This window comes from Coregonus clupeaformis, chromosome 5 (assembly GCF_020615455.1).
Source record: "Coregonus clupeaformis isolate EN_2021a chromosome 5, ASM2061545v1, whole genome shotgun sequence".
NCBI lineage: Eukaryota > Metazoa > Chordata > Actinopteri > Salmoniformes > Salmonidae > Coregonus > Coregonus clupeaformis.
In genome coordinates this window covers 42,849,100-42,866,267 of record NC_059196.1, presented here as the reverse complement: position 1 = coordinate 42,866,267, position 17,168 = coordinate 42,849,100, and the positions used below count along the sequence as shown (strand labels likewise).

Below are 17,168 nucleotides of genomic sequence, written 5' to 3'. Positions count from 1 at the left end.
ATAGGGCGCTAGTAGTGCACTATACAGGGAATAGGGTGCCATTTTGGATGCATCCACAACGTGTACCAACAGGTATGACGCAACAAGTCATTTCAGCGGCAGGAAGTGATCAGTCAAAGCTGATGGTACGTAACATATGAGGGAAAAACAACAAGATGGAAGACCAACAGGACCACGTCGCCCACTTCACGCCAGGACCAATCATCTAGCAGCTCACACACTCCCAGGGAATATATTACAACCAGGAACACAGCGGTGTAATTTCAGGTTGTAATTTTGCCGTGTTCGTGGGTGTCCACACGTTTCCCTGACCCCTAGCCTGTCTCTGACTTCGCTAGTTGAGCAGGAATGCCCCTTTATTTGTCCAGGAGGAAGGATTCTGTTTCCTCCCCCCCCCAAAAAAAATACCTCTCCACTTCATCACTCCATCTATCCCTCAACAAGAGATAAAACATGTAAACAGAGGAATGAATGACACAAGTGTGTTGTCCATTCATTAAATCATACCTCCCTGGCTTGGCTTACACAACCAATAGCAGATTTATGTATATCCCCTGCTAATAGGCTGTCAGTGCAAGGGGAATGCGTGAAGTGATATTCTTAGATTCCATTGAAAAGGTGAATAGGATAGTTGAGAGTGGTGTTGTGTTGCGGGAGACGCAGACGTCGGTATTTCCTCTTATGAATCCGGCGAAGAAAGTTATACTTTCTAACGTGCCACCATTTGTTAGAGATGAAGTGTTGGAGCGAGAGTTATCTCGTCATGGTCAACTTGTATCTACAATTTTTAAAAAAGCTTATTTTTGGATGCAAATCGCCTTTGCTGAAACATGTCGTGTCTCATATTTATTTATTTTTTTATTTTTTTCTTCACCTTTATTTAACCAGGTAAGCCAGTTGAGAACAGGTTCTCATTTACAACTGCGACCTGGCCAAGATAAAGCAAAGCAGTGCGATAAAAACAACAACACAGAGTTACATATGGAATAAACAAAACGTACAGTCAATAACACAATAGAAAATATATATACAGTGTGTGCAAATGTAGCAAGTTATGGAGGTAAGGCAATAAATAGGCCATAGTGCAAAATAGTTACAATTAGTATTAACACTGGAATGATAGATGTGCAAGAGATTATGTGCAAATAGAGATACTGGGGTGCAAAATAAATAACAATATAGGGATGAGGTAGTTGGGTGGGCTCTTCATAGGAGACAAGTGCATATGATTTTAAAGAAGGATACTGACTAACTGAATTTAGTGTTGACGGATTTGATTGGTGTTCTACTGAATCAATGAAATGCTTTGGCTGTGGAAGAGAGGGGCATTTGGTACGTTATTGTCCCGAGAACGAGCGCGCAGAGCCCGGTAGCAGCTCTAGTGCTGGTGCAGCCTTGGTTTCTCAAATGACTGCCTCGCCTGGTTCACCAACTACTTCTCAGATAGAGTTCAGTGTGTCAAATCGGAGGGCCTGTTGTCTGGACCTATGGCAGTCTCTATGGGGGTGCCACAGGGTTCAATTCTTGGGCCGACACTTTTCTCCGTGTATATCAATGATGTCGCTCTTGCTGCTGGTGACTCTCAGATCCACCTCTACGCAGACGACACCATTTTGTATACATCTGGCCCTTCATTGGACACTGTGTTAACAAACCTCCAAACGAGCTTCAATGCCATACAACACTCCTTCAGTAGCCTCCAACTGCTCTTAAACACTAGTAAAACTAAATGCATGCTTTTCAATCGAACACTGCTGGCACCCGCCCACCCGACTAGAATCACCACTCTCGACGGGTCTGACCTAGAGTATGTGGACAACTACAAATACCTAGGTGTCTGGTTAGACTGTAAACTCAACTTCCAGACTCACATAAAGAATCTCCAATCCAAAGTTAAATCTAGAATCGGCTTCCCTATTTCGCAACAAAGCCTCCTTCACTCATGCTGCCAAACATGCCCTCGTAAAACTGACTATCCTACCGATCCTTGACTTCGGCGATGTCATTTACAAAATAGCCTCCAACACTCTACTCAGCAAATTGGATGTAGTCTATCACAGTGCCATCCGTTTTGTCTCCAAAGCCCCATACACTACCCACCACTGTGACCTGTACGCTCTTGTTGGCTGGTCCTCACTACATGTTCGTCGTCAAACCCACTGGCTCCAGGCCATCTATAAATCACTGCTAGGCAAATCCCGCCTTATCTTAGCTCATTGGTCACCATAGCAGCACCCACCCGTAGTCTGCGCTCCAGCAGGTATATCTCACTGGTCATTCCCAAAGCCAACACCTCCTTTGGCCGCCATTCCTTCCAGTTCTCTGCTGCCAATGACTGGAACGAATTGCAAAAATCTCTGAAGCTGGAGACTCTTATCTCCCTCAATAACTTTAAGCATCAGTTGTCAGAGCACCTTACCGATCACTGCACCTGTACACAGCCCATCTGAAATTAGCCCACCCAACTACCTCATCCCTATATTGTTATTTATTTTGCTCTTTTGCACCCCAGTATCTCTATTTGCACATAATCTCTTGCACATCTAGCATTCCAGTGTTAATACTATTGTAATTATTCTGCACTATAGCCTATTTATTGCCTTACCTCCATAACTTGCTACATTTGCACACACTGTATATATATTTTCTGTTGTATTTCTGACTTTGTTTTTTACCCCATATGTAACTCTGTGTTGTTTTTATTGCACTACTTTGCTTTATCTTGGCCAGGTCGCAGTTGTAAATGAGAACCTGTTCTCAACTGGCTTACCTGGTTAAATAAAGGTGAAAAAAAAAAATAATAAAAAAAAATAATGCACCACCGCGAAGGGATGAACATGCTAAGGGTTCAGGGGAAGGGAGAAGGTGGGCAGATGTGGTTGGAAAAGTAGGAAAGGAAAGCAGTGTGGATACGGGGGCAATTGTGGTAGATCAGAACAAAGAGGGAGGGGAAACAGTCGGTGAGATTGCGACTGGGGTCGCTGAGTTGGTGCTGGAAAACGAAATTGGAGGTCAAGAGGAGATTGAAACAATGGAAAATTAAGCAGCTGTTTTCAAAGTACCGAGGAGTAAGAGGAAGAATGTAAGGGGAGGTGAAGGGTCTAATTCCAAGAGGAAGGTAGAGATTGATAAATCAGTTGAGGATAAACAGGTTGTAGAGATGGTGGAGTTTTCCTCTGGGGAGGATAGCGAGAGTGAGTCATCTGATGCATCACAACAAAATAGCGGGGGTGGACAGTGGTGTGTAGTCATAACAACTCAAAAAGTGGGGGTTGTGTTCATTAACGCTGTAAAACCCAAAAGCGCATACTGGCATTTTAATACAACTTTATTGAGTGATGCTCACTTCAGGAAATGTTTTATTTTATTCTGGGAGAAGTGGAAGTCTCAAAAGGCCAGTTTTGTATCCCTTCAACAGTGGTGGGATGTAGGGAAAATCCACAATTAATGTCACCAGAGACACCACCAGATCAATGAAAGCCCTAGAGTCTGAAATATTGGAACTCCTGACGTTGGTTGAGACCACAGGAGATCGAGGCCATACTCAGGCCCTCAAGAGGAAAAAAGGTGCATTGGCAGACCTGCTGGGCATCAAAGCACAGGGGGACTTGGTGAGAAGTAGGTTTCAGGGAATCTCTGAAATGGATGCCTCATCCAAATTTTTCTTCAGTTTAGAGAAAAAGAATGGGCAAAGAATAATTATTAATTGCCTCAAATCAGCTGTTGGAGCTTACTATAGCCCTAGTGAAATTAGAAAGAGGGCAGTAGAGTTCTGTGCTGAGCTCTGCAAGTGTGAGTACAAAGAGGATAAAACAGTGACACAGGTGGCTGCAGAAGCTCAGGTTGAGCTAGAGAAACCATTGTCTTTGCAGGAGCTATACACTGCATTAAAAGGCATGGAAAATGGAAGAGCACCAGGCATTGATGGGCTTCCCATTTACTTATTAAAGTATTTTTGGGCTATGATGGGAGAGGATTGGCTAGCAGTAGTTAACGATAGTTTGACCGGAGGGTTACTACTGATAAGCTGCAGGAGGGCTGTCCTCACCCTACTGCCCGAAAAGGGTGACCCTAGGGAGGTGAAGAACTGGAGGCCGGTGGATTTATTGTGCACTGATTATAAGATTCTGTCCAAGGCTTTGTCCAACAGGCTGAGGGAGGTGATGTGGCAAATCATACATATGGACCAGTCCTACTGTGTTCCCGGCAGGCAGATAGGGGATAACATTTCTCTGATTCAGGATTTTTTGGACGTCTCTAGGGCTATTGGGTTGGATGCTGGTCTAATTTCAATTGATCAGGAAAAGGCATTTGACCGAGTTGAACATCAATACTTATGGCGCACTTTTGAGGCGTTTGGTTTCAGCTCTGATTTTATTGCCATGATCAGGGTAACATTGAATGTGTACTGAAAGTTAACAGTGGCTTGAGTGCTCCTTTTAAAGTGTGTAGAGGTATCAGGCAGGGGTGTTCTTTGTCAGGAATGTTATATGCAATCGCTATAGAGCCACTACTAAACAGCATTAGAAGTAGCACTGAAGGGGTGCACCTTTCAGAGGATATTCCTCCTATTCGTCTCTCAGCCTATGCTGATGTAGTTATTTTAGTGAAAAATCAAGCAGAAGTGGATAGTTTGAATCTCATGGTTGAGTTTAGGGGAATATCCTCTGCAAAGGTAAATTGGGAAAAAAGTTGTGCTTTACAGATTGTAAAATGGTCTGGAGGGATCATGGCTTTGCCAGGGGGGCTGGAATGGTGTAAGGGAGGTTTTAAGTATCTTGGAGTGTACCTAGGAGATGAGGGGACAATGGGGGAAAATATTGGAATGGGGTGGTTGAAATGGTGGAAGGGAGGATGAGGAGATGGCATTGGTTGTTATCTCGTATGTCATATAGGGGGTGCACTATTATTGTTAACAATGTGGTTGCCTCTGCACTGTGGCATTGGCTGTCAGTTTTAGAGCCACCATCTGGCCTTCTGGCTAAGATACAGGCGATTATTGTAGATTTATTTTGGGGTAAATATCATTGGGTTCCACAAAGTGTTTTGTATTTGTCAAAAGAGGAGGGGGGACAAGGTCTTGTACATCTTGCTAGTAGGGCTGCTGCTTTCCGGTTTCAGTTTATTCAAAGGTTGCTTTATGGACCGGAAAATGTGGTTTGGAGAGGGGTGGCAGGTCTTGTATTACAGCAGGTCGGGGGATTAGGTTTAAAGAAGGCTTTATTTTTGGTTGATAGTAGCCAGATTTCTAGGGAGGGAGTACCTCCGTTTTACAGAGGCCTCCTTAGGGTTTGGAGCATAATGAAGGTGTCCAGACGCACTCCAGCGGAGTCAGTGCATTGGCTGTTGGAGGAACCTCTGGTGTACGGGGCAAGACTGGATTGTACAACTGCAGCTGTTCCACATTTCTCCAAGATTCTGGTGAAGGGCAAAATCATCACCTTAAAACAGTTAATGGCCATGGCTGGGCTCGCCTTAAAGGGATGGAGGACGGGTGGCTGAACATTTGGGGGTGAGGTCGGAAAGGATTGTCGGACAACTGCTGGGAAGCTACAGGAAGGCTCTGTCAGCAGAAGAATGGTTTATGCTTAATAGTGTGAGAGTATAAAGCCTCTCTTTGAAATACTGTAGGCTTTGTTTACAGCTATATGGGAGATTTTCAATAACACTATTATATATTATATTTTATTTTGGGACAAGCCAAGATGTCAGTTTTTCTGAGTAGGAAACATAAAATAGACATGGGATATGGGCAGGATGCAAGAAGTGTTTTTAAAGGATTAGTCAAAGCGAGACTAAAAGTGGATTTTGAGTTCTTCTCGGCTGTTAAAGATCTCCCATTGTGTGAGGAGAAGTGGGCTTATTTGTGTTAATAATTAATCTCTCCCTTTATCTCCCTCTCCCTTTATCTCTCTCCCTCTCCCTTTATCTCTCTCCCTTTATCTCACTCATCTGGCCTTAATGGCTATGTGCTCTTATAATCGCCACCCCTCAGATCATGGTTTCTTCCTAGGTTCCTTCCTAGGTTCTTGCCCTTCTAGGGAATGTTTCCTAGCCACCGTGCTTCTGCATTGCTTGCTGTTTGGGGTTTTTATATAAGCACTTTGTGACATCTGCTGATGAAAAAAGGGCTTTATAAATACATTTGATATGAAACCACAAGTTTTCAAATGGGTTTCAAGTCCGGAGACTGAGATGGCCATTGGAAAATTGTGAATTTGTGGTCAATTAACCATTACTTTGTAGATGTTAATGTGTGCTTGGGGTCATTGTCTTGCTGGAAGATCCACTTGCGTCCAAGTTTCAGCCTCCTTGCAGAGGAAACCAGTTTCTTGGCTAAAATGGGTTTGGCGTCAACATGGATATCGACCGTGCGCAGTAGATCACCTGCTGGGTGTCGACAAACGGTGGGGATTGAACATGTAGAATGGTCGGAAAATGTTCTGAGGTCAGAGGCGATAGGGCAGCAACCTATGTTGCTCACGGCTACATGTTGCTCACGGCTACATGTTGCTCACGGCTACATGTTGCTCACGGCTACGGTCGTGTTGGTCTGTTTTTTTCCTTCAGACGCTCGTGTTCCCCCCTTTATGTGAAATACAGAGGGGGAAAAAAATGCAGAGGAAAATGTGACATGACAAATCAAGACAAGGACAAATTAAGAATTATAAATCTTTATTGTGCATGGATCTTTTGTAGATATCATGGCTATACAGATACACTTTAGATACATATTCATGATTATACATTTTTTTTCCCATAACGAACATTTGAAAGTGATATGTCTGGTACTGGTATTTATAGTATAACAAATTTTCATTTTGGAATGTACGGTGTTATGAGGTAACTGCAAACATTAAAATTACATAAAATGGTCTCATTTTTTGTGCATATTTTAAATTCTTTTTGTAGCGTTTTGATTATTTTTCCTCTTCTCAGTCCGACGGTAGTTTGACCTGCCACCACATGGAGGTGTTAAAATGGCACACGTTGCAATCACTATCAAAAATAGGAATTTAATTACTTAAAACGACAAAGAGTTAAGACATCAGAGATCAAAAGATGCCTGGTCGACCAAATCAATGTAATTCCCCTCAAGACGTTTTGCAAGGTACCTGTATTATCATCAGAATCATATCTGCCCATAACCAAACACAACACTAGACTACTGCCTGATCACAGACTACATTGATTTAGCTCGCATAACTCGGCAAATCGGTCACAAAGACTTGAACACACAGAGAAAAAAAAGGGACACACTCTTTTCACGCCATTTTGTCCTGTGGGCGGTGCTATACGTCACGGTGGGCGGGGCGGGGGTTTCAAAGTGCAAGAACTGTCCGATGCACGTCCTCATTCCAACCGAGAACACTCCGCCTGGGACCTCGTTCATTACTTCTTAACCGACAAAACCATGGTGGGTTTATACTTTCGTATTAGCACATCATTTGGTTTTATTTGAACTAACGATAGCTAGCTAACAAAGCGCCTGGAAACGTTTTCCCATAAGTCAACCATGTGTAACGTCAAGTTTTGCTTGCTAGCCAACCAACAACGTCAACGAATGCTGCCATCAAAGCCAATCTACTAGGGCTACTGAATTAAATATATGAAACTGATCATGACTAGATTTCTCTAATTTCACAGCGATTTGTTAGTCAACATGCAATAATACCTGTATATACTGTCAATTACTGAGATTAATTATTTGCGTTTAGATTCAACAAGATCAGATTAACTGAACCTTTCCCCCATCCTTTTCAGTGACTGACGTCATCATGTAAACTGCTGAATATATTGTCAAATGTTTCTCAGTTAGCTGGCATATTTTACTGGTGTTCTAAGCAAATCTAAAAGGCTTTTAGTATTTTATTTTATTTAATCCAGGTGAGGGTCATGTAATTTGTTATTGATTAAATGTCAGGATTTTGGAATTTACATATTGAATTAGACTGTGTGTAAATTGGATTCTCGCTCTCTTTCACACATTTCGGAATCAGCGTTGCTTCATTCATTAATCTGATGGATTTTGGATGTTATATTTATCTTATATATTTGCTGGAGGGCAACTTTAACCTATTGTCCTGGGAGCGTATGTACACACCCAGTCTCATTGTACATACCCTTACTTTGAGTGCGAAATTCAAATACAAAATAATTTTGCTTAGCTTCTTTGTGGCTGAATGAAATAGCAAACATAACGTGAATTCAGCGATTACATTTGTTTACCTCTTCTTTGTGGCTCCCTGATGAAACCGTAAGATCCATTACGAGACAATACGACAGGAAAGACAGTCGTTTAATGTGAGGCTCAGCGATTTTGAAAGCCGTGTAACTGTACTGCCCGGCATTAGCAAACCTGTAGCAGGGAGTTGAATAGATTCCACGAGATCTGGACTTGAGCGAGTGCTCAGCTGGTTCTTGATACGTCCCACCGTGACGTATAGCACCACCCAGCGGGCGAAATGCCGCGAAAAGAGTGTGTCCGTAGAGAAAAGGCCAAACTTTAGATTAACAGGAAGTACGAGTTAACACAGTTCTGATCTGCAGTAGTTTTTACTTTTCATGGTTTATGATTACTTAGCTACTTAGGCGTTCTTGTTTTTCTCAGGACATAATTAATTTATAATAGCATATACTTCAATCTTATAAAAAATAGATATTCACATGAATGACTGATGTAAAGAAATCAAAATAAAATCAGAAACGATGATATCCTCCAAGTACTATTATTTTAATTTCATCATGATCATTATTATACGTACTATATGTTTACTAACATCAAATCAATATTGCTACAAAAAAAAAAAAAAAAAAACATTGTGTTTTCTAAAATTAAAAACAAAACCCCAAAAAACTTCAGAGAAATTAAGAAAATGCGTCCAGGTTTTTTTTTTTTCTTTAATCCAATCCTATCCTCTGAAAACAACAAACTGGTCTGATACCGTTGATACCGATGGGAGAACATACTGTTGTTACTATGAAAACACAATGTGGTTGGTAACCAGAACTTTTAAAACACCCAATCTGCACAATCTGAAAATGTGTAGTTCTATAAAATGAATCACAAGACCAAGACACATTCAGTCAAGGTTTCCTCTTTCAATAAAGGTGCAAAATGAAGTACCGAAAGAGAGAGAGAGAGATTGGGGATAGTAAGCGAAGTGCATGTTTTGTGCTGAAGGACAATAATTCAGAGTAAAGCAGCTGCATGATTGTAAATACAAGCTACAGTATAACTATATGATAGTAAAAATAATTATAATTATTCATCATTGTGTTAGTTTTGGTTTTTTGATTTATTTTCCTTAAACTCTACTTCTGAGCGATTTATTTCTCCAACAACTAAACAGGTCGTTGTGTCTTCACTATACAAAAATATACTAACATTTGTCCATTCAACTTTTGCATCCCTACACATTCTGAACATCAAACAAGTTGGAAAAAGCTAAATGAACGTTCTATAATGCGAACAAGAATTGGATCTCTATTCTTCCTCTCTATTTAACCCTTTATATAAACTACAGAAGGCGGAGTGGCCACTCCCCCCTCCCTAGGTATCTCTGTCACCTGACCACTGACCCCCAACCAGCCACTTCCTACCTGTTGCTGTGCTCACATGCTATCGGAGTTATTGGAAGCTCCTAGTTCCCAGTGGGAAATGTAACTTGAATGACCCTCAAGTCGGAATTTCAAGCGGGAAACTCTGAGAAAATGTTGTTACCAGAGTTGCGACATTTCACCACTGACCTTTAACCTTTTCAACCCAAAAAAAATGACAACAAATGCGTTTTTTTTTTTTACAATTACAACCTTATCAATTTGGATAACGTAGCTAGTCTGACAATATTGTCAATGTTAAGCAAGCTAGCTAACTTTATTAGAAGGAATGTTAGCAAGCTTATATCAAGCTAGCTAAAATCTTATTGGTTGAAGAATCATGTCAGACTTACCATTTCCCAGTTTCTTATTTCCCACGGGCACGTGAAGCCAGCATGGGTATTTCCCACGGGCACGTGAAGCCAGCATGGGTATTTCCCACGGGCACGTGAAGCCAGCATGGGTATTTCCCACGGGCACGTGAAGCCAGCATGGGTATTTCCCACGGGCACGTGAAGCCAGCATGGGTATTTCCCACGGGCACGTGAAGCCAGCATGGGTATTTCCCACGGGCACGTGAAGCCAGCATGGGTATTTCCCACGGGCACGTGAAGCCAGCATGGGTATTTCCCACGGGCACGTGAAGCCAGCATGGGTATTTCCCACGGGCACGTGAAGCCAGCATGGGTAACCTACACCTGTGCATCTGGACACACACTTCTGTGCAAACACTGGCCAATCAGGTCCCAGGGTCTATATACACCTATTTACTAACATAGTTTCATACCGGCCACTTTTAAACTCCAATATAAATAAATGGATAATCTATACATATATATGGTGGAACACGTCCATGGTGAGTGAAAGTATGATCACTTTAGTTTTTTTTTTTTTTTACCGTATATCCCTGCTCCTTCATTATCCATTCTGTACAGGTTAACCAATCACAATGAAGTATAGCGCCTCACAGTGGAGGTGTCCTAATACCTTAAAGCCTAGCGGTCAAACAGGGAAATGGTTCCAAATGTTTTTCCACCATTCATTGTTCCCATAGGGGATTTTAGAAACACTTAAAATAAGGGCTGTGTTTCGTGTAGGCTTTCCCTGGCGTGATGTATTGATAACTGTGTAAATCTCTCTCGGACAAGGTGACTTATCAATATATTCGGCTCAATTTACTCTCAGATACGAAAATGCTAATTAGCATCAAAGAAGTCATCATGCAAAACTACAAATCCCTGCAAGCTCCTGCATGTAATCTCTGGCTGACACCTTTGCTAACAGGTATTGTGTCAATACAGGTGAATATATTGACAAAAGTCACCTTATCTGAAAGAGATTTACATGGTTATCAAAATGTCACGCCAGGGTAAGCCTACACGAAAACACATCCCATATTGTAAGTGTTTCTAAAATCCCCTATGGGAAAAATGAATGGTGGAAAAACGATTGGAACCATTTCCCTGTTTGACCGCTAGGTGTTATGGGTATTATGACTCATACTGTGGTACTCTATTCTGAGCAGGGTAACCAACCACAGTGGAGTCTTGTTAAATAATGAGAGGCTTCTGTAAAAGGGGGGTTAGGGAGGGGAAGAGGGAGACAGGAAGGTGTCATAGCAGTACATGATATAATTTCCTCTGGACTCCCTTCCCTCTGCTAATCATGATCACCCAGGGGTGACAACAGAAATAAACAACAACATCAACAGGAACCTAAAGCTGTAACCCTGCAGCTTGGAGGAGAAGGAAGGGAGGAACAGGGTAGGAGGGGACAGAGAGGAGGAACAAGGGAGGAGTAGAGGAGGAGAGATGAAGCTCACTTGATAACAAAGTACTGGATGATGAAAGCGATGAGGATCGAGATGACAGCGCAGAGTATGATGATGAGAGCAGCCCACTGCTCATCTGTTAGGGGGGTGTGTTTGGGCCTGGCGGTGTCAGCTCCAGCCCGGGGGCTCACACCGCTCACACTGCCCGCCGACAGCTCACTGCGCTGGGGGGAGAGCGCCACCGTGGGGCTGTAGGGACCACTCAGCTCTGGAGCCTCCTGGCACTGGCGGATGGCACACACCCTGAAGCGGTACTCACTGTTGGGCTGCAGGCCGGGCACCTGGTAGGACGTGGCAGAACCTTTATACACCTGGAGAGAGAGAAGAGAGATTAGAATACACCTGGTACAAGGTGGAAAAAGCCTTTATACACCTGGCGAAGAGAGAGAGACATCGAGAGAAAGATAGAAGAGAGAGAGACAGCGAGAGAGAGGGACAGCGAGGGAGAGAGAAGGGAGAGACAGCGAGGGAGAGAGAAGAGGGAGACAGCGAGGGAGAGAGAAGAGAGAGAGACAGCGAGGGAGAGAAACAGCGAGGGAGACAGCGAGGGAGAGACAGCAAGGGAGAGACAGCGAGGGAGAGACAGCGAGGGAGAGAGAAGAGAGACAGCGAGAGAGAGAGAGACAGCAAGCGAGAGAGAAGAGAGACAGCGAGAGAGAGAGAGCGAGCGAGCGAGAGAAAGAGAGCGAGCGAGAGAAGAGAGACAGCGAGGGAGAGACAGCAAGGGAGAGAGAAGAGAGACAGCGAGAGAGAGAGAGACAGCGAGAGAGAGACAGCAAGGGAGAGAGAAGAGAGACAGCGAGAGAGAGAGAGAGAAAGCGAGCGAGCGACAGCGAGGGAGAGAGAAGAGAGAAACAGCGAAAGAGAGAGACAGCGAGACAGAGAGACAGCGAGACAGAGAGAGCAAGGGAGAGAGAAGAGGGAGAGACAGCGAGGGAAAGAGACAGCGAGAGACACAGTGAGAGAAAGAGAGAGCGAGAGCGAGCGAGACAGCGAGAGACACAGTGAGAGAAAGAGAGAGAGAGAGAGAGAGAGAGAGAGAGAGAGAGAGAGAGAGAGAGAAGAGAGACAGCGAGAGAGAGAAGAGAGACAGCAAGAGAGAGAGACAGCAAGAGAGAGAGACAGGCAGCGAGAGAGAGACAGACAGCGAGAGAGAGAGACAGCGAGAGAGAGAGACAGCGAGAGAGAGACAGACAGCGAGAGAGAGAGACAGCGAGAGAGAGAGACAGCGAGAGAGAGAGACAGCGAGAAACACAGCGAGACAGAGACAGCGAGAGAGAAAGCGAGAGAGAGAAAGCGAGAGAGCGAGAGCGAGACAGCGAGAGAGAGTGAGAGAGAGCGAGAGAGAGCGAGATAGCGAGAGAGAGAGAGACAGCGAGAGAGAGCGAGAGAGAAGCGAGAGAGAAGAGAGACAACGAGGGAGAGAGAAGAGACAACGAGGGAGAGAGAAGAGAGAAACAGCGAGAGAGAGTGAGGGAGAGAGAAACAGCGAGAGAGAGTGAGGGAGAGAGAAACAGCGAGACAGACAGCGAGAGAGAGACACAGTGAGAGAGAGACAGCGAGGGAGAGAGAAGAGAGAGACAGCGCGAGAGAGACGGAGAGAGAAGAGAGAGCGAGACAGCGAGAGAGAGAGACAGCGAGAGAGAGACAGCGAGAGAGAGAGAGACAGCGAGAGAGAGAGAGACAGCGAGAGAGAGAGCGAGAGACAGCGAGAGAGAGAGAGACAGCGAGAGAGAGAGACAGCGAGAGAGAGAGACAGCGAGAGAGAGAGAGACAGCGAGAGAGAGCGAGAGACAGCGAGAGAGAGCGAGAGACAGCGAGAGAGAGACAGCGAGAGAGAGACAGCGAGAGAGAGACAGCGAGAGAGAGACAGCGAGAGAGAGAGAGACAGCGAGAGAGAGAGAGACAGCGAGAGAGAGAGAGACAGCAAGAGAGAGAGAGAGAGAGAGAGAGAGAGAGAGAGACAGAGACAGCGAGAGCGAGAGATCGAAAAAAAGGGCAACCAGTGAAGAACAAACACCATTGTAAATACAACCTATATTTATGTTGATTTATTTTCCCATTTGTAGATTTAACTATTTGCGCGTCGTTACAACACTGTATATATACACATAATGTGACATTTGAAATGTCTCCATTCCTTTGGAACAATTCTGAGTGTAATGTTTACTGTTCATTCCTGATTGTTTATTTCACTTTTGTTTATGATCTATTTCACTTGCTTTGGCAACGTTAACATAAGTTTCCCATGCCAGTAAAGCTCTTAAATTGAATTGATAGAGGAAAGAGAGAGCTAGAGGAAAGGGAGGTTAATATACAGGAAGGAAGTAGGAGGGAGACAGAAGACATGGTCTGCCTCTGTAGCTTGGAGGCCTGTGATTGGATAGAGTGATGAAAGGACAAAGCTCTGTGGTAAATGGCAGACGCATACAGCTTCCTTATTTAATTTGGTTGTCATATCAAGGCAGATTAGCGTCAGCCAGCAGCCTCTGAGCCCACCATAACCATAGCCATTACTGTTATGGCTTTTCAACCTCTGCCGTATTGTGGATTCAGAGAACACAGAGGAACCTTCTCTTTAATGGTGTACCGCAGGGGGCAGCTCTCTGCTCTTTTAGATTTTTTTAACCAATGACCTGCCACTGGTATTAACACGTGTGTCCATGTATGCTGATGATTCAACCCTATACGTGTCAGCAACCCCAGCTAGTGAAAATCACTGCAACCCCTAAACAAAGAGTTGCAGTCAGTGACTATAACTTGGTGTTACCTTAGACTGTAAACTGTCATTGTCAAAAACATGATTCATTCAATGGTTGTAAAGCTGGGGGAGAGAGGTCTGTCGGTGATGAGATGCTCTGCTTTTTTGACACCGCACTCCACAAAGCAAGTCCTGCAGGCTCTAGTTTTGTCTAATCTTGATTATTGTCCAGTGATGTGGTCCAGTGCAGCAAGGAAAGACCTAGTTAAGCTGCAGTTGGCCCAGAACAGAGCGGCACGTCTTGCTCTTCATTGTAATCAGAGGGCTGATATAAATACTATTCCTGCCAGTTTCTCTTGGCCAAGAGTTGAGGAAAGACTGACATAGCTTATTGTTTTTATAAGAAACATTAATGTGTTGGAAATTTCAAATTGTTTACATAGTCAACTTACACACAGGCACTTACCCCGCCAGACATTCCACCAGGGGTCTTTTCACAGTCCCCAGGTCCAGAACAAATTCAAGGAAACAGTACAGTATTATCCAGAGCCATGAGTGCATGGAACTCCCTTCCATCTCATATAGCGCAAGTGAACAGCAAACCAGGTTTAAAAAAACAGATAAAGCAATCACGAATCCACCTGTGCTCGAATACCGGAGACCCGATCCGGGACCCGAGCAGAATTCTAAATAATGTCACGGGTCTGGGTCGGTCTCTGATATGATTGTCACGGGTCTCGGGTATGTGTAATTTTAACTGACGTGTCCGGAATGGCCCGTACTGATCCTAACGCGACTGCTGCAATAGAGGAAATGTTATCATTTATGTTCTTGCTTTTCAGGACGGTGGAGCGTGGCGCGTGCAGCTTGTTGTTGGCCAATCAGAAGTCATCAATAGGCTACAGTCATAGAGCCACGCTCCGTGTGGGGCAAAACGTCAGGAGATATTTAAATCAATGGAAGACGGAATTAAAATGATGATGAATTAAAAGTTAAAGGAGAAGGACAGGATACAACGACTAAGAGACAGGTAAGGCTTAATATTCTGAATGGAGTTATTGTTGTTTGGAACTGTAGGATTAAAAAAGCTCACATGCACTGCACCCTCAATTAGCCTAGCTAGCTAACGTTAGCTAGCTTAACTTGCTTCTCCCGGGTTTGATACAGTCAATACAGGTACTATGTAATCATGTTGGATGATAATTAACCTAGCTATGGCAGCTATTAGTGTACTTTAGCGCGAGTCGGCGTGGTTGGTTGCCGTCTCCCGTCTCTCCTCCCTGTCTGTGTCACTCCCTCACAGTACGGCCCCTCCCCCGGCCCTGCTAGAGCGCCACCTCTCTCGCTTCATCAGCTCCGGTTAATAAAGTAAAAAATGACTTTTCTGCTGCTTCCCTCACTCGGGTCGGACCGGGTCTGGATCCGACCAGGTCTACACGGAAGGGGTCTAGTTGTCCTCGGTTCCGTTCGGAACGGGTCTCTATATTTGAAAAAAATAAACATTTATGCGTATCGGGTCCGGGTGGGAAAGCCCCAGGTCCATTTCCGAACGGGTCCAACTTTTTAGACCAATGAAGACCTCTAATGCATACCACACACACACACAACATGTTTTTAAATGTAAATTGTAAAGTATTTTGTCTGTAATGTCTTTTTCGTTATGTGTTTGACCCCAGTAAGACTAGCTGTCACCATTGGCATTGGGGATCCTAATAAAATAAAATACAAATTAGTCCAGGTTGGCCTGCTAATAGTTACTGCTGAGCCCACCATTAGTCCAGGTTGGCCTGCTAAGAGTTACTGCTGAGCCCACCATTAGTCCAGGTTGGCCTGCTAAGAGTTACTGCTGAGCCCACCATTAGTCCAGGTTGGCCCGCTAAGAGTTACTGCTGAGCCCACCATTAGTCCAGGTTGGCCTGCTAATAGTTACTGCTGAGCCCACCATTAGTCCAGGTTGGCCTGCTAAGAGTTACTGCTGAGCCCACCATTAGTCCAGGTTGGCCTGCTAAGAGTTACTGCTGAGCCCACCATTAGTCCAGGTTGGCCCGCTAAGAGTTACTGCTGAGCCCACCATTAGTCCAGGTTGGCCTGCTAATAGTTACTGCTGAGCCCACCATTAGTCCAGGTTGGCCTGCTAAGAGTTACTGCTGAGCCCACCATTAGTCCAGGTTGGCCTGCTAAGAGTTACTGCTGAGCCCACCATTAGTCCAGGTTGGCCTGCTAAGAGTTACTGCTGAGAAGGATGGAGTGGGAGACTAGACACCTGGGTTCCCCTCAGGGATCAACATCATTTAGCATAATGGTCCATTTAGACAGAGGAATCACCATTCAGCCTGATGAAGAACTGCTACAGCTGAGCTAACTGTCACAACAGGTAGCCTCCATCTGTTTGTTGCTAATATGCATAATGTAGTAGAACGCAAACAAACCTTTTCTGAGTCAAGGTCACTTTCTGACACAAGCAGAGCTTTAACGGTCAGATAATTTTTTTTAACATGCCCTAAAAGACATAAGCCTATGCAACATTAACCAATTAAAAACAGTTCTGTAGCAGTGAGGTTTGTGCAGTAGGCTATGATGGATTTGCCCTGCCAACGATGTTCTTCTCAGACCATATTGAAATTATGTAAATCTGTAGGTATATGATCACACTGGTAATAGATCGTTTGTTGATGGTCAGTCTGAGGGGAGGGAGCAGCGGTGAGGCTATTCGCTCGCTCGCTCGCTCGCCCAACTCAGTCTTCCAGCTGATGGTGAAACTCAAGTCGCACCGCATTATTTCTGCCTCATGCACCAAGTCATGTTGTTACTCCTATGTCCAGAAAAAGTGAAATATTATTTAAAAAAGACCCAAACCGCCCATAACAACGCAAGCCTATAGATACACTCTCCTACTCATTCATTACAGCTGCAGTGCTGGTTGTAGTGTGAGTGGAAGTAGTGTTGAATAGAAAGTGTTAACAGTGCTGAGTAAGAACTTTAAACATGAACTCACTCATAAAAACAGCAGCTCTTTGCTGTATTCGTTGAGTCTCT

The 17,168-nt window shown here is 44.2% G+C and overlaps 1 protein-coding gene across 4 annotated transcripts in view; it reads right to left on the bottom strand.

Annotated features, from left to right (window-relative positions):
- Nucleotides 1-11,045: 11,045 nt before the first annotated feature.
- The window catches only part of fndc3a (fibronectin type III domain containing 3A), a 206,400-nt gene continuing 200,277 nt past the window's right edge, over nucleotides 11,046-17,168 (bottom strand). For all 4 annotated transcript variants that reach the window (XM_045214559.1, XM_045214560.1, XM_045214558.1 and 1 more), the window contains one exon: nucleotides 11,046-11,742. In XM_045214559.1, the coding sequence (XP_045070494.1) occupies nucleotides 11,419-11,742 (324 nt within the window). In that variant the 3' untranslated portion in view covers nucleotides 11,046-11,418. The remainder of the gene's footprint in view (nucleotides 11,743-17,168) is intronic.